Source organism: Coccinella septempunctata, chromosome 9, assembly GCF_907165205.1.
Source record: "Coccinella septempunctata chromosome 9, icCocSept1.1, whole genome shotgun sequence".
NCBI lineage: Eukaryota > Metazoa > Arthropoda > Insecta > Coleoptera > Coccinellidae > Coccinella > Coccinella septempunctata.
The window spans coordinates 19400237-19423067 of record NC_058197.1 but is presented as its reverse complement, the minus strand read 5'-3'; the positions used below and the strand labels follow the sequence as shown (position 1 = coordinate 19423067).

The following is a 22831-nucleotide window of genomic DNA, read 5'->3' as shown; positions in this document are numbered from 1 at the left end:
AGTACGATTAAAAGTTTCGTTATTAAAAATGATTTATATTACGCAATCAACGAACCCGAATTGGTGAATTTGTTATTTTCGCAATCGGACATTGCTATATACATATATATATACATGGCAAATATTATGTCATGTTGGGAAATAACTTGTCAGACACGATATTTGGGGTATTCTACCTTACGAAAAAACATTTCATAACGATTAATTTGTTGAATTACGATATGCATTATACAAAAAAAAAAAACACTGATTCTGAAGCTTTCAATTTAAAGTTGTTGCATTCTATAGGTTATGGGCCGTCATTACATTCGTGTTTTTGAATCAATATTTCGATATATGAAACGTTTATCATTTTATTTTCAGCGAATGGGGAATATGAACAATAATCTGAATAAATTTGATAAGAAAGGAACTTGGTAACCTAGATCTAACCTAACCTAACCCAAATCTAACCTAACATGAAGGGCATCGAGACTCGGAGGTGGGTTATTAAAAATCGTAGGCCAAAACCGGCTATCAGATATTGCATGCATGCATCCTCGTCGTTTTTTTTTCGGTTGGCTTACGAAATAGCACGGTCGAATCTTGTAGATTTCGTTATCTCGATCGACCTCCGCGTATAATTCTAATTTCTGCCCGAGGTCGACAACCCGTCGCCTAGAAAACGTAGCACGCCTATGTGCTGTGCAGTAACAACAACCCATCATCATCAATGTAACATGTTACAACTCCGTACGCATAACGCTAAAAAGGTGAACGCTTGGAGGCTTTGAAATCGAAAGTATTGTCGCTTTCTTAGGTTCAACGATTCGTACCAGCGGATAGAGGAAAGCTAATGAAGAAATTCACTTTGTTTCCGATCGGATTTATCTCAATTGCGGTCGTATCGAACGTTCCCAGAGCTCCGGAAGTACAATAGGAGAGACAAGGGCGAATTTTTGACGTTTAGGTTGGCAATTGGGCATACGTCATCGCGACCGGCCAATGGGGAGGCTCCCCCTGACCTCCGGGGCGCGCTGATTGGCCTACGAAGCAGTTTGGCCAACGTACAATCGCGATCTTCGGTATCGGATCGGGAAAAATTAATAATTGTGATGTCATTCGGTACGTTATCGGGTTTCCACCTAATTAAAATCATCACGGAAGATCGGTCGCGCTACGCTCGATAAAAAATCGTTAATTGAATCGTACGGCGACCTTGAGCAATCACCCCATCGGGTACCGGCGAACCAGGTGTTGCGTAAAATCGAAAAAAAAATGGTCTCATCGATTATTAATTCGTTGGTACCGGTAGTTAGAGGTGTAGATCGATGCGGATTATCTAGCGACGTCCTGAAATTATGATCTGAACGACCGTGAATTCGGTATACAGGGTCGCTCCAAAAAGTGAGGTGTTTTTCCTTGCCGAACGGACGTTTTCGAGAGAAATGATGGAGTTGTCGACTGAGGGACTGAGCACAGAAGAAAACACCTCTTGATTTACTCTATGGGACGAAGATATCAATGACATATGACATGATCTTTGATTTATAAATGGAACTTCTGGAGCAGAACGTAATTTGCAGCAGTGTTTCGTTCGAAAATTTTGGTAGATTTCAGGGACAGTTGTACCTGAACTCTAATTATAGATATCGTGGTATTTCATACCGGTTTCGATGGTGGCCATGACTCGGGTCGTATATCTCGTATAAAAAATTAAGTAAAGCGATATTCTCCCAAGATTAGATACCTGTTGGAGGGTCAATATGCCGTGGCAAATGAAGAAATCACTCGTTTCTTCTTCATCAGTGAATTAAAGTCAAATTATTCTGTCAGGTTTCATATAGAGAGACGTTTAATTTGATTCTCATTATTTTGATAGCGAAATATGACCAGTTATTGACCCATCACAATGGGTTGCATATCAAGGAAGATATAATTTGAAAAGTATTTGAGCATAGTCGAAAATTCTCTTATATTTCAAATTTATGACAATATTTCGTTTGAAAGTGCACGTCAAAGTACTAAATAGATCGATGCGACATCTGGTGTTCAACCACCCTTACTTTTAGCCCTATGGCTACTCGAAAACTAGATAGACTTGACTCAGAGCCAGCTGAATTATAGGTTTTATGTACATCTGTCACTAAAAATATAATGTAATATCTTTTTCTGTGACTTGTACCAGAGCGATCTGGGTCGAGCTTGAGATCACAGATCTCCGGAACAGTTAAACCCATTACTTTTTTTCCAGGAACCCCCGATACGATCTCAAGCAGCTACGTGATCAGAAACAGGCACGTAACATCTTGCAGAATTGCTCTCGGGAATAGGCAGATCGAACTCATTCTCAAGGCGATTAAGATTTGCCTTATTAAGGTGCTAGGTGAGGATAAAATTATCCTTTTGTATTCACGACGCGGATGAAGTTGGAGAGAACGTGACTTCCATGGCGTACGAAAGCTTCTAATGCGAAGAAAAATTGGCGTAGCTGAAAAAGTTTTTGAATTTGTGGAACGCGTCATCAGTTTCGTCGTGCTCTGTGGTCTAGTCTTATCGGTACATAGAGGGGTCATAGAATCGGTGTGACATCTAAATGACACATGGTCACAGAGTCGTGTAACGATGCAAAGACGAAACGTCAGCTTTCAAAAATTGCTTTATCTGTGAGCTCAGTCATATTGTTCCTCCATGCGGAAGTTTTTCTGATCTTTAATCCTCGTCAGTCAACAAACCTCTCGATCTCGTCGCGTGAGAGACACGGCAACAACTCGAAACCGGCCTCCAGACCTTCCTCTCTCGATCTCCAATGACGAAATATTAATTTATTATATTCGTATTTACATAACTTCAAGACGATAATGTGGGATTATGCGAGGCAGCGTGAACCGAGCATAGATACCGATGAATCGAAAAACTTCGATCCGGCTCGGAGGACCAAAAGGACCATCGATGCTTCAACTAGGTTATATCGAATGAGATCGAGACCCGCGTCTTTTCTCCGATTCCCACGTTTCGGTGACACGCTTTTCAGAAGTTGAATGGATCGTGAACGTTTTATTTCGCGAAGAAACCGAAGAAGAAAATTTAACAACCGTCGAACGTATTGCAACAAAGTCGGATTTCGTCATAACCCATTTGGAGGTTTTGTCGAGCTTTTTTTTCCATTATCTCGGTTTCTCCGTCCTTATTGAAGGATTCCTATTAACGTCTTCGATCTCGCTAACGCATAAAAATTCGCGATTTCTTGCAAATTTATGCGATTGCTATAGGCGGCGACGGAGAATGAGGTTTTTCACGCCATACGATCGATTCGATACGAGAGTGACGTTTCTAATTGGAAACAATCGAGAAATGAGATACGAATTTATGACAGAATACTGTTTTATCGTCTTAGTAATAACTGTTTTATTGCTGTCATTCAAATCACAGATTGCAGTAATCTATGATTCAAATTGCAATTGGTTCACAGAAATCCAGCGATAGTTGTCCTCTATGGCACATGATCACAGAACTCAAAATTCCATAGACTGTTAGACCATAGAGTATTATTGATACTTGATGCTCGTGCGGCCAGTTCTGTGGTCATGCCATCGAGAAGATGAACATAGAATATGAAAGTTGAATATCTGTGAATATTCAACGTTTTCGTCTAACGTTGGGGGCCTTCTCCGTCGCCCTCTCGCTCCTCCGCCAATGATCCCCTGCAGCAGCAGCCCGCTCCGTGATCGGCACACGTTGCAGCAAGATCTGCCGGTGCTGTCCCTCCCACTCCCGGCGCAGAACCCGCTCTGTGTTCCTCCCGTACGGACAAAAAACGAACGCTGCCGTCGTCCTCTGTCACTTTCGCCTTTTGCGTCGCGTCGGCCGATAAACGAGAATGACAGGCGTCGTGGTCGTCCTCCAGATAAATCCGATATAAATTTACGACAGCAGTCCTGCCGCTAACGCGATCCTAGCTGGCTGGCAGCGTCCCGTTGTAGAAATAAGCGCGGCGTGAGGACAGAGTGCTGTGACCGTCAGGATTTAAAAGCAACACGAGTAACAAATGGTGAGTAAACAGAACATAGACGTGACTCATTGTTGTTCGATTTGCGAAAATTTCTATGATCGGTTATATCGATCATAGAGATGTTATGTTTTCGCTTCCACAGATAACGTTAGTGTTTTGACGATCTGTTGCTCAATCGTTTAACCTTTACATGTTCTAGATATCCGTCATTGTTTTTAGAAAGTCGGGATAGATCCCAGATATTTGTTTTGAGACTGTTATGTTGAGGGATTCTCTGTAGTCGTGAGACTATCTGTAATAGGCGATTTGAGTGGAAGGCGAAGGTCGTTCAGAGTTACATTTACCTCGTTTAGTGAATAAAATAGTGCCGTAGAAGAGTTCGAGACCGAAAACCAGTTTGAGTTGCCACCAAAATCCAGAAATTAGTTTCTATGAATGAAGAATGAACCGTGACAGGTCATAGAATTAGTGGAGATGAACAAAATCTGTGAAAGGTACATAGAGAACGGCTGGAAAGTAGCACTGAGTTAAAAAAGAATGTTTAACAGGTGTATTCTTGATGGACAACTGGTCGATTTTGACACCTCGAAATCTCCGTTCAATCATCATTAAATTTCTGCAATATTCTCGTAGAAGCACTCATACTAATGAACTTCAGGTCGATCCAATCGCCGTGAAATTACACCGAGCCCCATAAAAGAAGATAATGATATTGCCGCAAATGGAATGAAGAATAATCCGATTATCCTGAAGCTTTTCCATATTTCAACAGTTCACCGGATCGATTATGATTTCGTGAATAGAATGACGATCGCGAGTCGTATGAAATTTATGTCAGTTGGTAACCTTATCGATTTTTATTCGATGAGTAAGCTCGAAAGCACGAAGCGAGAGAGTTTTATGGATCATTATTTTATGTTTGTATACGAATTCTATGGAACAAGAGGGTTTCTGTGACGAAATTCTATGAATAAACCATAGGAGAACGTTTCGATAATATTTCTATGTTCTGATGTTTTCAGTCGTAATTCCATGGTCGAAAAACGCCGAAATGCTAATGAATCATCGACAATCGGGTTGTGGATCTCCGTAAGGGAATCTCCTTATCGCAATACCGCAGAAAATTCATCTTTATTTATGCTCGGCACCGACTACACTTCCGCCCGTCCATCAACACCTGAATTTTCAATCAATCGTCACGTTTCATTTCAATTAGGCTCGCATGTTACGTGATCCACCCTGAACTTTGGTCGGTGCGTGGAAGAAAAACCTCGAAAATTACCTGCGTTTTCCCGGAAACTTGGGTTTTTCGTTCGAAAATAGACTTTCGCAATATATAATGCATTATCTATGGTTCATTTCTGACAGAATTAACTACGGAACGTAGCTAATTAACCTTGAAATGCGATTAATTATCTCTATGCGCCTTAATAATTCTGTGCGTTCTTGAAAGGAGGGAAAAATTCGATACTTCCCATTCCTCGATTTTACACCTGCTAGTTTGCATTTATTCTACAATTCAAATGATGCATTGTTTCATTTTCGATACACGCAAAGAGGATAAGGCTGTATCAATAGTAATCCCATCGTCGGAATTATAAATTTCACACAATATATATTATCGACTTCCTCAATTGGCTATGTAACCGTTTTTCGTCTATTGTTTATCGCATTCTAAGCGACAGTTTATGGCTCAATATATCTAATCGTATTGAGCACGTTCTGTTGTTCTACCCGAGAATCTCTTATCTTTCCAGATTCCAAATTTTCATGTTCTGTGATTCATTTCACTTCATAGAGAGTAATGCATATTATATCTCTATGGGCCAGTGAGGTATCCGATAATTTCAGAGATAAACGTCAAACACAATATATCATAGAGTGAAAAATGCTGTCCAAATTCGATAATCGAGAATTTTCCAATGATATTGAACATCCTCGAAGTCATTATCTGGAGAAACGAACCGATAAGTAGTAAAAAATGTCTCGTGAATGACCCTTCGAAAGGAAAGAAGTTAATCGAATAAACAACCGTTGCATAACTATGCCCTCGCGCCACAGAATCGCGATTAAACTCGTCAACTTCAAGATAAATCCATCAAACTTCACGTTTGAGCTAGCCCTCAAGGATGAATTAACTAGCGAACGGAACGGGCCCAAATCTAGCGTTTCTCAACGAAAAACTGCGCAATCCCCCGCATTAAAATCCACAAATTTTACATCATTCACGGTGTATCTCGCATGACGCAACGATCTTCTATGGGCGATCTAATTTTTTTCGAGATGTGAAAGCTGCACCTTGATCCCGCCGGTTACGGTTACATAAAAAATGTAGTTCGGTTCGATAATCATAATTTCGGTACCGAATCTATATGGAGTTCACCTCGGTTTATGGAACAAAAAACACTGACGTTCGCATCTATGAATTATGTACCGTGATCGGGTCATAGAAAGGTTGCGATTCCGGTAGGGATGTCTAAAACGGCATTGTCGATGCAGCATAGAATTTGAAACTGTTCTTCGTTGGTTCTGAACTGGATGGTTTTTAACAAGTGAGCGGTAAAGTAATTCCTTATTCTCGAGAAAATTACTTCGTGGAAGAACGAATATACTTGTGACCTAGAACCGCCTTTCCTCGTTCTCCTGAAATGAGGAAGACGAAGGTAATTTGCATCTCATTAAACCGAAATTTCTCTATACGCTGCGATCGTCGGGCCATAACTCATTTTCGCATGAAATCTGGGACTTTGTGCTGAACTGACGTACGATAAAAAACCAGTTTCTTTATGGCCCGAGGAGGATTCTCGGTTTCGGACTTATTTACATATCCTTTCGGATACATTTCGATTTCGTTCGTTATCCAAACAGCTCGCTTTACTACCGTTCTTTTTATGTCAAGGAAACTGTACCGAAATATATTAATTCGTAGTATTAAGTGACGTAGTTATCGATTAGATGTTTCAAGGTGAAGATTCGACAGATATTCGGATTATTATTGAATACACTGTCCCGTTGTCACAGAATCAATCAACCCTTGAGTTAGTAGATTGGCATATTCTTCTCTGTTCGCATATATCGTCGTTCCTGGACTTACCCACCCCTGGCGAAACCACAGATTTTAGTACCTTTCACCTCTGACATGTCAACGATAACGTAGATTTGTCATTTATTCGAAAGTGTTCGTGCTAGACTTGGGAAACGTGGTTCCAAAATATTACTCGGTATAATTCTATATAGCGACTTCATAAATATATCTGCCTGCTTAACGGTTGAGCGACCTTGTATAAAACAGGAAATAATTCGACCATTATTTGAGGTTTATGTTCGCTGGCACATAACGAAATCGTATTCTTCAAGCTTGAAAAATCGTTTACCTCTCTATTTTCCACCAGTCTCAGCAGGTTGAACCCACCAGACTCGTTAGTTGAACATCTGTCGAACAATGCTCTACAAAAAACGTTTTTAAATATACTCTCTTCAAAATTCCTGACATCTCATGGTAACATTTTGAGTTGCGAAATTTAGGTTGGTATTGGACATAACACTGATCTATAGTTTTCTTTGAACTCTATGGGAACCATAGAACTCCCATAGAGTTCAATGATAGTTTTTTTTTTTTGAATTTGAGTATTTTTAAATCCTTAAATTTTATTGAACGATTATAGTTGCTCATGAAAATATAATCGTAAAATTTCCGAGCAATTTTTATCGATGTTGGAGCATAATTAGTAGTCACGCAGAAAAAATTATTTTTCTCGTTAATTTCATGCTTGTTTTCAATTAGGAGCGTGTTTACTCTTTCATGATTCGGTCAACAGGTTTTTACGTCGATCCCATTAGATGATCTATATCTGATATCTACTTTTTCCTGCCTTATTTCAGAGGAAAATAGTTTTTCTTCAAAGTAACGCTTAACGATAGTTAGCTAAGGAATTATCGAAGTTGAATTGGTGTTTGTTATGGGTAGACGTCAAGGGTCAAGCGATCTAAAGTTCAATTTTTTATCAGTGTATCATTATCGTTCATGGAGAAACAATAATTAATTCAAGGACTAGATGTGTATCTGGCGCAATAGATATTATAATCGTGATCAGAAATGCACAAAGTTTATCACTGGTGAATACATATTCTATTGTATCGTCATTTTATCTAGCGATCGATACAAGTGTGATGGTTTGGTGAATTCGAAAAGGTTTGGGAGATTCATTATTCATGACTCAAGTTTGTCAGAATTTCACAGAGATAGTTTCGTCCTATTTAATTTACATGTTCGTGTGAAATTGAATTTTTATGTTATTGTTATGAGTATAGGAAAACGAGAATCCTTGATGAAAAACTACCTGTTCTAAATTACCGTGTCGTGTTCGTTATTGTTTCTGTGGGAAGTCGGGTTATTATCGAAAAAAAATTATTCGGAAATCTTAATTTCAGTATTTGTTAGGAATTGGTAGGAAATATTTCATGCGGAAAAATTAGTCGAATTTAAGTTGGTAACAGCCCATAAGTTGAGAATTTGTGTTGCGGAATTTAGGTTGGTATTGTGAATAAATAGTGATCTATGACCTATCATATGTGAATCTATGCGCTGACCGAAGATAATTTGAATGTTGTACTTCTGTTTATGTCCTCGATTTAATCGAACAAATTGAATACGTAATTGCATCAATTTTGAATGCTGATTTATGCTCTAAATTTCAATATTTCTTTTTTTCGAATACTTTTCTAGGTTATATTTATATATTCCAGTTTTGTGATTGGAACTACAGAAATTAATGAAGATCTCTTGTGACCAGATATTAAGCTGCGTCTGAACCACAGAACACTAATATAAGGCTGTCAAGGCTCACTCTGGGATGTCAATCATAGAATTATTGACATCAACGCAGACCTAAAGTCTCAAATATCTGGCCACAAAAGATCACTAGGAATGTCTGTAGTTCTAAGCATAGAAATAATATTTATGAATATAACCTAGAAAATCATTCGAATTAAAGAAATATCTGGAACCAGAGCAAATGAATCATCATCCAATATTTATACAATCAACTTCTCGATTTGTTCGATCAAAGCAAGAACATAAACAACAGTACAAAATTCAAAATATCTTCTTTCAGTGTACGTATATGTTATTGTTCTATGGGACGCAGTGTTTATTTTTGATACCAACCTCAATTCCACAACTCAAAAATCTTACGGAATTGGCTATTACCAACATAATTGAAATTTTCCTCCAACGATTAAATGTAGGTCACTCGAACGAACTGTCAAAATCGTTGGTTGCCGTTGGTTACCAACTGTGCGTTTCTTAGCAACTGCGTGTGTGACAGATGACAGATTGTCTGTCACATGGTAACCAATAGCAACCAACGATTTTGACAGTTCGTTAGATTTTTGGAGGTTTTGTTTTGTTTTGTTTAATTTTCGAGTACAGAAACTCAAATTTCTATCCTAACGGAATCTTTTTTTTTACAGATCGTCATCCTCTAACGCAACCCGAATATGACGTACAAAATACGCAAGAAACCGACGAGCTAGACCAAAGAAAGACTGAAAAAAACCAGTGACAGTTCTAACCCCGCAAAAAAAAACCGACTAAACGTCGAGATGCCGGCCGTAGTGTCGAAATTCCTGGAGAAGGGCGAGACCGCCCTCAAGACCAACAGGACGGCCATATCGGGCGCCGTCATAGCGGCCGTCATGTTCACCTACGGTTACAAAGTGGCCTACCCGCTGGTGGACCGCTACTTCAACGACAGACCGAACAAGGAACAGCAACAGATCAACATAAACAACAATCTAGTCAAGCCGAACGTGATACAGAGCAACGGCGACCCCAAGACCCAACAGGCCATAACCAGGAGGAGCAAACTGCTCAACGCCATACCCGCGTTGAACGTCAAGTTCATCCTCCAGTTCTTCAGGCTGCTGAGGATCATGATACCGGGGGTTTTTACCGCCGAGATAGCCCTGCTGTCCGGCCACACCCTATTCCTGTTCCTCAGGACGTTCCTCAGCATCTACGTGGCTAATCTAGAGGGCGCCATCGTCAAGTACACGGTCAGGAAGGAGCCTAGGAACTTCATGATCCAACTGGCCAAGTGGTTCGCCGTGGCCGTACCCGCCACCTTCATCAACAGCATGATCAGGTACCTGGAATCGAAGATAGCCCTCAAGTTCCGCACCAGACTGGTCGAACACTCCTATGGGTTATACTTTAAGAACCAGAGCTACTATAGGGTGACCGTGCTGGACGGACGTCTGGACAACTGCTCCCAACGTTTGACAGACGACATAGAAACCGTGGCCTCAACAGTCTCCCACCTCTACGGCCAGATCACCAAGCCGATGTTCGACATCTTGCTGATGGCGATCGCCCTAGCCAACCTGGTCAAGTCCAGGAACGCCAACCTGGTCACCGGACCGGTCATCATCAGCGGCGTGGTGTTCCTCTCGGCCCTCATCCTGAGGGTGGTGTCGCCTAGGTTCGGACAGCTGGTGGCCCAGGAGGCCGAGAAGAAGGGCTATCTGAGACACGTGCACGGCAGGATCGTGTCCAACGCCGAAGAGATCGCCTTCTACGGCGGGCACAAGGTCGAGCAGAGCCATCTGCGCAGCGCCTACAGGATCCTGGTGCAGCACATGGAGCACACGTTCGGCGTCAAGCTGTGGTTCATCATGCTGGAGCAGTTCCTGATGAAATACGTGTGGTCGGGAACAGGTAAGACGCGTCGAATGAGCAACTGTCAATGTCAACGTCATTAAACGTCAATGTCACTGATGACAGGTGACGTTGACAAGTGACAAGTGACAAGTTTAACTGTCGAATGGGACGTTTAAAGTCTAGATGAGGTATCGGAACGCCGAAACAGAGTGAACCTGTACGTAGTCGTCCGTACGTTGATTTAATTCCCGCACTCGAACGATATTTAATTGAAGGCGAGAGTCGATTGAGTTCTAGATTTAATGCGCTCCAGTGGCGTACGTCCGTGGACGTACTGGCGTCCATAGACGAAGGTCGAGATCGATTTTTGCCGTCGAAGAACCGGCTACGATACGAGACGATCGCCCGACTGTGTTTACCTTCAATATTTGACTGGTCGTTGAGAAATTTCGAGTGTTTGTACACTTATCGAGGGACAAAACAACGGGCCACTCGATGAAATCGATAGGAAAGCAAACAACGGTTAGGGGGAAGTGGAAAATTACTGGAGGAACAATAGGTAGCGTTTTGAGCTTGTCGAGAGTCGTGTTTGGCCCGCGTTTTCTGGGTTACGCACTTGAGCGGGCAAACTCAACGGGGAACGGATTAAATGAATGTCTAAATACTTCCTGTAACTCACGCAGATTTAATTCCAGCGATATACAGGTGATTTCACTTGGAAAACGGTCGTTTTTCGATGGAATCGCACAAAATTACATTTGTACATCAAAGATTTTTCGTTTGTCAATAAATTTATCATCGAAATAAATGAACCATAGAAGGGGGGAGCGTAAACATTTTGACGTGGATAATAAAATTGTTATTAGTCTATGTTCGAGACTCTGAGCCTCCGTGGCCACTGACAACCATTGAACTCTATGTTCCCATAGAGTTCTCTATGGGAACATAGAGTGAACTCTATGTTCCCATAGAGTTCGATTATGACAACGGACCTGAATGTCAGTTTGACGGAAGAAAAGTTGACATCGATCACAGAGCGCGTTGGGAAACATCGATTACGGTCATAGAGCGAAGTTAACTATTTTTGGCCTCGGTAATTATGATGGAATTGCTACGTTACTACAGGGTGGGACGGTAAAACTTGCTGTTTTGCTTCAAGCAGCGAAAAGTGGTCGATAAGGCTGGGTATTGCTAAATTTCTTCAATCTAAATGATGATAAATGAAAAAAAAAACTTCCTGTTCCCCGAATGTGGAAAGTGGGCATCCGCTCACGAACAGAGATAGGAAATAATAAAGGATGACGAGCTCACGTGCGAATCTTCGGAACACGAGCACGATCGTACCCGACAAATAGGATCATTTGACGGCAGGGTATCATTAAATGTCGATTTAGCATGCACGATTAGCCGGCGATGTAGTTCCGTCAACGTTTCTACGAATATTTGCGCAAATTCGCGACCTCCTTAGTCGTGCACGCGATACAAGAAAGGGATCTCGATGAAATCATAGAAAGTTACGAAGAAAACGCCATACGAAGAGAAAACCGAGAAATTTTCCATAGGGCCTAAATCGGGACGACTCGGGGGCCACGACGGAGATCAACGCCCGTTCGGTCATAGAACCTGCGATTTGGAAAGAACGTACGAATTCTACGCCTTGGAAACGCCAGAAATCGATAGCGATAAGAGACGGGTTATTATCTTTTCGATGCACGCTTCGCCAGGTAAAAGGACGAATCGAGGTTGCTAAAATCCAGATCCTTGATCGTCGCCCCGATTTCTAGATCCAAGAACGCCGTTGCCCAAGGAAGGAGCGTTTGTAGAACAACCTTCTGCGATTGCATAAGCGTTGCTACTGTACGAGGTTGGACCGAGAAGTATCTGGCCAAATAGAACGAAAACTTATCACCAAAATCGTTGATTTGGCTAGTTTTAACAGCGGTTCCACCAAATAAACGTCCCGAAAGCTTTCTGTCAAATAAGTTTGGTTATGTCACAGACGTAAACGTCTTCCGCTCCTTCGCAGGCATGTTCGTGGTCTCCCTGCCCATCCTGCTGAACGCCATCAAGACCGGCAAGAGCGACGACGACGCCGGCAGCCAGGACAACGTATCCGAACGCACCCACTACTTCACCACGGCCAAGAACCTCCTCATCACCGGCTCGAACGCTGTCGAGAGGCTGATGTCCAGCTACAAGGACGTGGTGGAGCTGGCCGGACACACGGCCAGGGTGGCCAACATGTTCCAGGTGCTGGAGGAGGCCAGCCAGGGCGTCTACCAGAAGACGGTGGTGGAGAAGAGGCGAGAGGTCGGCGGGTTTCAGATAGAGTTCAAGGGCAACCAGCCCATCGCCAAAGGTAACTCGGTAACTAGGTGTAACCCTTGGATTTCTCACCCTCGCTTGGTTTTAGGTAAATGGATCTTGTCCAAGAATGAAATAACGCTGGTGGATGTGCCTATTGTTACGCCGAATTGCGACGTGGTCTGTCCGTCCCTGAGCTTTCAGCTGTTGCCGGGTCAACACCTGCTGATTACAGGTCCCAATGGTTGTGGTAAATCCAGTCTGTTCAGGATCTTAAGCGGCCTATGGCCCATCTACGGTGGGGAGTTGCACTCCCCGAAAGACTCGATGTTCTACATACCGCAGAGACCCTACATGGTCATAGGTAAGACCGAGAATTGGACCTCGAGGAGCTCCAATAATTTTTTTAACCCCTAAGGTAACCTAAGAGATCAGATCATCTACCCGGACACGTACGCAGATATGATCAACAAGCAGGTGACCGAGGACGATCTGAGGAAGATCATGAGGATGGTGCACCTGGAGCACATAGTGGACAGGGACACGTTCCACGAGATCAAGGATTGGACGGATATTTTGTCCGGGGGAGAAAAGCAGCGGATGGCGATCGCCAGGTTGTTCTACAACAGGCCCAAGTACGCGCTCCTGGACGAATGCACCTCGGCGGTTTCGATAGACGTCGAGAGCGACATCTACCAGCGTGCCATCGATATGGGGATCACGCTTCTGACCATCACCCACAGGCCTACGTTGTGGTGAGTTCGACTGTTGGTTTTCGTACAAGCCAGATTTAAAAAAAAAATTGTTTTTCCCGCAGGAAATTCCACACCCACATACTGCAGTTCGATGGGACAGGCTCTTGGACGTTCAACACGTTGGATGCGGACGACAGGTTAGACCTGAAGAGCGAGAAGATGAAGCTGCTGGAAATCGCGAGGGAGAATAGATTGCTGGGTAAAGAGAAGGATAGATTGGACGAAATCAACAGGCTGTTAGGGGAGGACGACGTTTGATGGGGTGCGGAGTGCGGCCTATCGAAGGAAGGATTGACGACGCATCACGAAAGTATCTGTGGACGTGTGTCTCGAGACAGGTTTCGTTGAAATTTAGTGGGACTCGAGTGGGGTGAAGCACGTGCGTGACGCAGATTCTGTCAGCATCACTTGTAGATACGTAGTGCAACCTATTGTGATTTTTATGTATTACGTAGATGTTCTTATTTCTTAATATATTTTATTATGTAGGAGTAAGTTTTTGATGGTTTTCATTAAAATATACGGAACGATATAGAACTTTGTTTCAATCATCGAAAATTTTCTCATCGTCAACTAAAGAATAAATATATGTTGGATTGAAGATCATTTGACCAAATTCTGTCTCTAGACAGACTGAAGCTTTTCAAAAATGTCTAAAGATCAATGTGCTCGCCCTGATCCTTGGTCATGCACAAGTTGGATTGAAGATCATTAGTCGATTTCTGTCTCTAGACGGACTGAATATTTTCAAAAATGTCTAAAGACCAAATATGCTACAATGACCCTTGGTCATGCATAAGTGGGATTGAAGATCATCAGTCAAAATTCTGTCTCTAGTCATACTGAATATTTTTAAAAATGTCTAAAGAGCAGTATGATAGAAATGATCCTTGGTCATGAAGAGAATGGATGCAGATCATACATCAAAAAACTGTCAGAGACAGTCTGTCTCTGGTCATAAGAGAATATTTCCGAGAATGCCCAAAGAGCGTTCTTATTTTATTCCTTGGTCATATTGAAATTACACGGAGAATCACGAAACAGTACGTTTGTTGTAGTCATGACGGAATATTTTTACAAACTCAATATTTTGATTATTTTCTGAGTAAAAGCCATCAATGTAAAATAAGAATATTTTCAAAAATATCAAAATTGAACGCGGCGTTCTACATTCTACGTTCCTTGATAGGTAGATTGTAGATCAAACTTCGAACATCGTCTCTAGTCAGACTAGAGTCATCGTTGATCATACATAAGTTGAATTGAAGATCAGACTTTGGAAAAATGTCATAGCAGAATATTCTCAAAAGAATCTGAAAAGCAAAAATGCACATTTCGAACATTGGTCGTGTAGATTGAAGATCATGTGTCGACACATCTGTCTCTAGACAAACAAATTCTATTGTGGCGCCATCTAGTCGTATACGAACGAACATTGCTTAAAGTTTTACAGTTCTCTTTTACCTCAGAGGAAGAGAACTGTAATAGGTTTACCTTATAGAACACTGTAATAATAATCTATGGTTAAGATCATAGACAAAGTTCAACTCTATGGTTGAGATAGGTAGAGTTAATCTGTGATAGCACCATAGATCACATACGTGTAATTAGGTCTATGGATAACACCGTAAACATTGAACTAAAGAAGTTTAGTTCAATGACCGTAAAAAATATTCGTTATTTCCACCATAGATAAATAATATCCTGGAATCATCTCCGAATGAAAGAGTGGATCCGAAGCTTGGCGCACCCGGTTACTCGAATCGTTGCGAGGGTAGATTCCGAACTAAATGCTTGAACTGATCTATGATACCATAGATCCATAGAATTATTAAGAAACTAATATTGGTGAAATTTAGAAAAATGGACTGAATAACGGAGAAACTTATCAATAACCGATCAATTTCTTTGAACAAAGATCTTTAAGATTTTACTTCAATGAGAAAATAGTCCTAATGCGCGAAGAAAATGATTTGATAAGAAAGACTCACATTGACGTTAATATCTTGCTTTTTCGCTCTTGGTCCATCGTTGGCTAAAGTTGGGAATGACTTCCGGGAGATCCCTTAGCAGCCCAGCCCCAAGAAGGGACAAGACTGTGCTCTAAGACCCTTCGATCATTCCTTTTCTTCTATCTTGCCATCCTCATAGTACACACAACACATAACACTGAACACATATTTTCTGAAAAATCGAAAAGACAACGATATTAGTAAAGATTCCTCTTTGTTATAAACAAATACTTTTGAAAACTGCAGATGAAATGTGTATTGAATCAAAAAAGCTACTGTCGGTATCGAGTGAACTGATATGATGAAAATTAATGCATTCAAAATAAGAATAATGATGTTAAGACGAAAATAGACTGTTTGAACTCACATTCTGCTGAATTTTCATCTCAAATCGCGGAAAATTGTTAGATATCACTGCTCAATTCAAGAAAATACAAATATGTCTGACCGAAGCCGAATATTTTATGGCAACTGTTTTCGAATCTCGTATCAGAATAAGGCGGACGCGCAGGCGCGTTAGCGTTCCACACAAGTAACCACAGATTTTAACGTATAACGTCTAATATTCATCTATGGAGTTAACTCCATTTAGGGGTGAAATATCCAAAAAAATCTATTTTGCCAGGATGAAAAATATCAATATTTGTTCTGAATCAAAATTTTGAACGAACTTACCTTAGTTGAAGCGTCTCATCATTCCTTTTTATCTATCCAATCATCCTGGTAGAACACACAACCTTCATCATCACTGAAACCAAATTTTATGAAAAATCAAAAGGAGACAATCGTTTAAGCGATTATTATTAGTTAATACTCTTCGAAAACGCAGATGAAATGTAGATTTAGTTTCATAAATTACTATCTGATTGGATTGAACTGATATCATGAAAATTAATGCCTTCAAAACAAACGTCTGCGATGGTCACGATATAATTTTCAAAAATAATGATATTGGGACGAAAATATACTGTATTGAACTTACATTCTACTCAATTTTCATCTTAAATAGCGAAGGATTGTTGGATATCACTGCACGAATCAAGAAAATACAAATGTCTGACCAAAGCCGAACATTTTTGTTCAACTGTTTTCGAATCTCGTATCAAAATAAGGGGAATGCGCAGGCGCGTTAGCGTTCTCCTACAACCATAGACCATAGATTATAAATTTACGTCCGATATTCAAGGTAACTTTTTAGATTCAAATTTTAATTAATTAAAGGATTAAAGGAACTTACCTAAGTGTAGTTTAATTCTAATATATCGGAATTTCACACCAAAGTGTTCAAATTGTTGGCGTTGATTGAACTTCAATAGATGGCACATATTGACTCATAGGTGGCGCATCTGTTCTTATACAAATATTTGAAAATTTTCGAATTGTGCTATGTTTTTGCATGCATGTTTTTTGAAACGAGAACGTTATCATTCGTATTTGTATGCTTTCTCAAGAATATCTGCAGAAAATTCGTCATGGATCCCTTGCTATTCTCGAAACGATGAAGTCATTCAATCACGTAACTCGTTTATCGTTTTTTTTTCAATTCCTGCTGAATGACTAGAATTAGTCAGAACTGCATTCAGTTTTGAGTCAGGCTTTGCGCCAGAGTGTTGTTACTTTTCGCGGCCGATATTTTCAATGTAATTCCCGAAAAATTTCACATTAGTGCCGTTCATGTTCGTGGAGAGAAAAGAATCTGGTATAGTTTTTTATTCTCTTTACGTCGTGTTAAGAACAAAACGAATTCTAGTTATTTTTTCATTTTAAACTGGATCTATATTAGTGAAGTTAACAGTGATACGATTCGTTTGAAAAGATGGTAATGAATCATAATTTTAATTTGAGTGTTTAGTAGGGCTACTCGAATTTCTTCCTCGTTTCGCTATTGGTTCTTCAAAAGTTCTAGATATTCTTCTCCGACTGAGGAAAATTCTCTATTCAAATTGAGGATATTTTTGATTTAATGTTGTACCATTTCTGGGAATACAAAGTTTAGTACTGAGAAATTTATGAGAAGGAAAAACATGAAGAACCTTTGTTTTGAATTCTTAGTGTTTTTTTTTGTACTTACGAATTAATAATTTCAAGGGGATCAGTGCTGGGAATAGTAGAAAAAACACAATTTCTATTTAGAATGGTTTCCACTTTTCAAATTTCCGGTTAGAATGCAGTTCGCCATCTATCGGTCGTGGGTTGAATTTTTCCTCTCGGAACTCAGTAGAAGCAAAGCCAAAGAAGGGAAACTGTAAATATTCTGAATTAATTCGAATATTCCTCAATAGGTGGATACCAATTGAAATTTTCAAATTCACAATTTCAAATTTCCTTGAGGTGTTTTTTTGAGATAATGAAACACTAAAAATTTGATAAGGATGAAATTTATTCGCAATGGTCAAACATTGAATAAAATATATTAGTTTGACATTTACCTAATTGAAAGAAGCGTCTAAATAGGAAATAACCTCCTATGAACAAAGATATCTGTTCAACATATTTCGATATCTTGAAAAAAAAATCCAAAATTAGGCATTTCCGAACCTCGCAATTACCATAATTATCAAATATAACGTTTTTTCTTCATTTACATCTCTCACAATTTCACTGCTCAATGCAATTTTAAAACAAATATTTTGCATTTAAATTGTCGTTAAAAATCATACAAATGCTTAAAATTTCTCGAGTTACAATCAATCTGCAAACAGGATAAAAAATGTGTCATCACTAACAGCGATTCGAATCTGAAACTTTGAATTAATAAAAAAATATACAAATACAGCTATATCTAAAAATTATAACAATTACTTTGTTAAATCAATAAACAGTTAGTTCTCAACAACATTACTCCATTTCTTGAATAAATTATAATAAATTACTCGATGAGCTTCGAGGCTTCCCAGAAACGACCAAACTTTTTTTATAAACAATCATGTGAGAAACTGGGCTGGACGATCGGAGGCATCTTGGTCAAAATTACAACAGGAAGTTAGTTCGGTCGTTTCCGAGGAAGCCTGTCATTATAATTCAAGGATTCAACTCAATCGTTGGACTCAACGAAATGCTTTCTGAGTATCGACGTTTTGTCCGGGTTGAGGTTAGGTATACGCTGACACAGCTTGTTTAACGTCACCTGCGACATGCCCTCCAAGGGGGTCGGTATCTTGGGGATTTGCGACAGAAGATCGGCCACCGTTTGGATGAAACCGAACAGGGTGGCCTGTTGAACATCGGTAACTTCATCGGTAGACATCAAAAGCTCGCTGCGCACGAAAAAGGCCGTCATGGCCGATATACCGAACTGCAAAGGGGAAATTTAGTCAGAAAACGTAAAGTGGAGAAAGCCGAAAGTACTTACCTGATTCATCAGTACGAAATAGAGGGGAGTCTTGGATTGATGACCCAACGGGGTACTTCGGTTGTTTTCAGACTTGGTAGTCTCCATCAATCCGTGGATGTTGTCCAGAATGTTTTCCATCTTTACCGTCTGGGTATATCTAAAAAAAATCAAACTCAAATCTCAATTTTAAAGCTTCGAGAGACGGTATTTACCTTTTGAACAAGGGATAAAGCTTGGGCAGGATTTTATCGCCTGCCGTATCTCTCCTTCCGATGATGGCTATGCTAGACAGAAGCCTGCCCCAGATCTCGACAATCTGAGGAAAGAACTGCTCTGAATGTATTGCTGGTAAAAGCCTCAGTAGTAACATCTGAAACAGAACAGAAATGTTGATACAAATTATGAAATATCGAGTAAAAAACCTAAAATCTTGACTTGACAGGTGGATAAAGGTCATAGATGGTCAAGTTCAGTTTTGTCATTATTTAGGATCATCTTCTTTATTTGGTTATTACATTTATGGTCTTGTCATAGAACCTCTCTACTTCTATGAAAGTGTCAAGGCTTTATATCAGCTCTATGCACCAACATAGAAAACTAACATACCTGGTTCTGTGACGAAACCACAAATGTAATGACAAAACCACAGAAACAGATCTGTTAGTATTCTATGTTGGTGCATAGAGCTGATATAAAGCTTTGACACTTTCATAGAAGTTGATAGAGTCTGTCCTCACCTTTCCTTTCCGAATATTCATGAAACTGGCAAACTTGTCCTCTTGCAGCAGCCCGTTGACGATCTTCTGCATATAATCGTGCGGATTCTCGACGACGGTCTCGCTATCCTTCTTCACCAGCTCCAAGATCTCGCGTTTCTGCTCCGGCGTGGTCGCGTTCTCCAGCTCCCTAATGCGCTGCTTCAGCTTGATCTCCTTCAGCGTCTTCAGGTTGCTGATGGCCATCGGATTGGTCAGGTCTTCGGCCTTCAGGAACATCGAGTACAGTGCCTCGAGCTCCAACAGCAGCTGCTTGATCTTCTTGCTGTCCCTGGAGCAGACGGAGGTGTTTTCCGAGTCCTTGTCGCAGCTGACCACGTCCATGTCGATTATCTTCCTGGGGGCCATCACAGAGCCGCACTGCAGTTTGCCCAGGGAGTTCTCGAATTGCAACGGCGTGTAGACCTTGGGGGTGAGGGGGCTCTCCTGTCGGTCGCTGTTCCTACGCTGGCGTCCCGCCTGGTGTCTTTGCAACAGCTGCTGCTGATTCTCCTTGTTACTACGCGCCTTGCGTTCCTTGTAGATCTGTGGGGGGAAGTTGGTATTATACGATCAGTTTTTGTTGTGTATATTTCATGATGATCAGGTTAAATTAGTGAAAGACACTCACGGTGTAATAATAATCGTCGAAATACGGCGTTCCGGTGTTAAGCTGCAGCATCTGGATGTTCAACAACCACTGTTTCTCCCTGGCAGTCATCAGTCCCTCGTACTCGTCCCTGACGGCGTTTTTGTCGCGGTAAGGGTCGTTGATCTGCCTCCTATCCATCTGATGACCCTGGTGCAGCTGATACTGTTGTTGTTGTTGCAGCAGATGATGGTGATATTGCTGTTGCTGCATGGGATGCATGTTCTGCACGTGGGGCGGCATCATGTGCATGCCGCCCCTCTGCAGATGAGCCGGTCCCTGGTGATTAAGCTGAAATCGAGAATTTTCCAATCATTTCGACGGAAAAAGCGCATTTCCACGAAGACTGAAAATGGAAATTGCGCCGAAAATATCGTGTACATTCTATGACTTTAAAATTTCTATGCACGTTGAAATCATCGAAAAGAGAGCACAGAATATCCTACCTAATCCAGACATAGACTCATTATAGGTCTATGAATCCAGATTAGATATTCTGTGAAGAGACCGGTCATAGAATTTACATTTTTCTTTCGGAAAATAGTCAAAATGTCAAATTAACTTCTAGGTTATGTTTACGAAAAAAAATCGATAATTTCTAGAAATTCCTCACAGGATTGAGAAGAATCATTCAGCCAATAGGAACGAAATGAAACGTACTCGCGAGAAACGTATATTACATTAATAAAATATGGGGGTAAATAGCTCAATCCGTACTCACATGATTAGGAAACGGTAGCCCTGGGGGCGGCCTCTGCGGCATGTTGCCGCCCTTCAGGAACGAATGATGGGGAGGCGGCAGGGGTCTGAACCTGGGAGGATACATCACGTGCCTCATGGGCGGGGGCATGTTCGCTGGCGGGAACCCAGGGGGGTACCGGTTCGGGCCCATGGGATACGGAGGATGATGCGGGTGTCCCTGGAACGAGGGCGGGGGACGCGGATACGTCGGTAGATAATAAGAGGAAACGGCAGGGGGCGGCATGGCCCGGTATCCCGGCGGAGGCCTGGGGCAGTTCGGCACATTGTTCGACTTGATGAGGTTCTTTTCCAGTTCCTCCACGGTGCATATCTTGGGCACGGTTGTCAGGTTGGCGGGGGCGGCGAAGGTCTTGGCAGCGTCGACCTCGTCCCCTGCCTTATTTTCCAAACGTTTGAGTGTCCTCGGTAAGAGGTTCTGGATTGCGGTTGTGGTCTCGCCATTTCGTGGTGGTGTAGGTGTGTATGCCCACACAGAGTTACCCGTTAGATTTAGGGGGGAGGAACTCAGCACCAGGTCCTTAAGACTGTCAACTAAAACAAATACATGGTTAGAATTTTTTGAGTTATTGAAGTCAACGATCGGTTACTCACCATTCCGAAATCAATCGTTTATGTCACAAATAGACTAGATATAGATTTAATCTTACCTATTTCATCTTGTTTGGAGGATTTCTTGGCGAATTCCGCGAATTTTTCGTGCTGCTGCTCCCAATCATCGACAGTCGAGTCACATTCTAGGTCCCCAAAGGTTTCATCATTGAGCGCATCATATTCGTCCTCATTCTCTAAACAATTGTCGTCTTCCGGTAAAGTTATCTGTTCACTATCCTGTTGAATCGAGAACTTTAGAGGAATGACAGCGATCGGTTTGTTTATTTACATCTTATTCAACCTTATGCAACAAGTTCCACAGAGACGCATATCTAATATATTTCAATAAAGCAGTTTCATTGAAATCGCATCATAATCCCTACCACAAGTTCGACGATAAATTAACAATAACGCAATTTGTTGAAGAAATGCGCATATAGATTGCATGTTTAAACTGCAAGAGTGGAATGACCTCAAATTAACGAGAAACACGTCGATGTTGAAAACAACCGTTACTCGCTATACCGTACTTAAAAATAGTTTGTTTTTCGAAATAATTCCCCGAATTAGTAGGACATAGTCCAACAAAATGGAGAAATACAAAGTAGGGTACTCACTTTCAGCGTGGGAAAATTAAAGAATGAAGATTCAGCCATTTGATTTAAATTCTTCATTGAACATTATGCTTGACATCAATTCGTTAGGATATTCCTAGGAACATCAAAATTTCAATTATTTCAGGGTTTATTTGGTAAAACTGCTGATATCCCAACAATAAACTGATGGAGTGATGAAAGCCCTAACCTCTGTCAATGTCAACCAAGAGAAGAAAGTACGAACCACAGATCGCCCCGCTATTCTTGTTCTTAATTTCTCCAATTACCGCAAACTGCTTGGAAAAGCGACCCCAAACCCCGAATAAAATTTATCCTGTAATCATTTTCGTTCGGTTTCTGAACCAAATGGAATAATTAGAACTCAAACTTCAATATTCACTTCTGAAAATTGGAAAAAAAT

At 41.0% G+C, this 22831-nt stretch overlaps 2 protein-coding genes across 5 annotated transcripts; one reads left to right on the top strand and one right to left on the bottom strand.

The window, feature by feature from the left end:
- Positions 1-3758: 3758 nt before the first annotated feature.
- On the top strand, positions 3759-14248 carry LOC123319828 (ATP-binding cassette sub-family D member). Of its 4 annotated transcripts, XM_044906787.1 has the most exons (6): positions 3759-4030; positions 9464-10709; positions 12679-13011; positions 13066-13320; positions 13375-13711; positions 13774-14248. In XM_044906787.1, exons 2-6 carry the CDS (start codon positions 9596-9598, stop codon positions 13967-13969), a joined length of 2235 nt encoding a protein of 744 aa, XP_044762722.1. In that variant the 5' UTR covers positions 3759-4030; positions 9464-9595; the 3' UTR covers positions 13970-14248. The 4 variants fall into 4 exon arrangements, with proteins under 4 accessions (XP_044762722.1, XP_044762719.1, XP_044762720.1 ...); XM_044906784.1 differs by having other exon boundaries at positions 12679-13320; XM_044906785.1 differs by lacking the exon at positions 3759-4030 and adding an exon at positions 4227-4485 and having other exon boundaries at positions 12679-13320.
- Positions 14249-18085: 3837 nt separating this feature from the next.
- Positions 18086-22634, bottom strand: LOC123319859 (protein PAT1 homolog 1). Its single transcript, XM_044906865.1, has 8 exons — positions 22432-22634; positions 21871-22051; positions 21183-21754; positions 20444-20752; positions 19795-20358; positions 19270-19427; positions 19076-19214; positions 18086-19018 (listed from the first exon to the last, which is right to left on the bottom strand). The coding sequence occupies exons 1-8, from the start codon at positions 22486-22488 to the stop codon at positions 18758-18760; spliced, it is 2241 nt and encodes a 746-aa protein (XP_044762800.1). The 5' UTR covers positions 22489-22634; the 3' UTR covers positions 18086-18757.
- Between the last annotated feature and the right edge of the window lie 197 nt (positions 22635-22831).

Coding starts and splice junctions, on each gene's coding strand:
- LOC123319859 (XM_044906865.1), bottom strand. CDS start 22,488: ATGAAGAATTTAAATCAAATGGCTGAATCTTCATTCTTTAATTTTCCC. Junction 19,428..19,794: donor TGAATATTCGGAAAGGAAAG/GTGAGGACAGAC, acceptor GTTCTGTTTCAG/ATGTTACTACTGAGGCTTTT. Junction 19,215..19,269: donor CTTTATCCCTTGTTCAAAAG/GTAAATACCGTC, acceptor GATTTTTTTTAG/ATATACCCAGACGGTAAAGA.
- LOC123319828 (XM_044906784.1), top strand. CDS start 9,596: ATGCCGGCCGTAGTGTCGAAATTCCTGGAGAAGGGCGAGACCGCCCTC. Junction 10,710..12,678: donor ATACGTGTGGTCGGGAACAG/GTAAGACGCGTC, acceptor GCTCCTTCGCAG/GCATGTTCGTGGTCTCCCTG. Junction 13,712..13,773: donor ACCCACAGGCCTACGTTGTG/GTGAGTTCGACT, acceptor TTTTTCCCGCAG/GAAATTCCACACCCACATAC.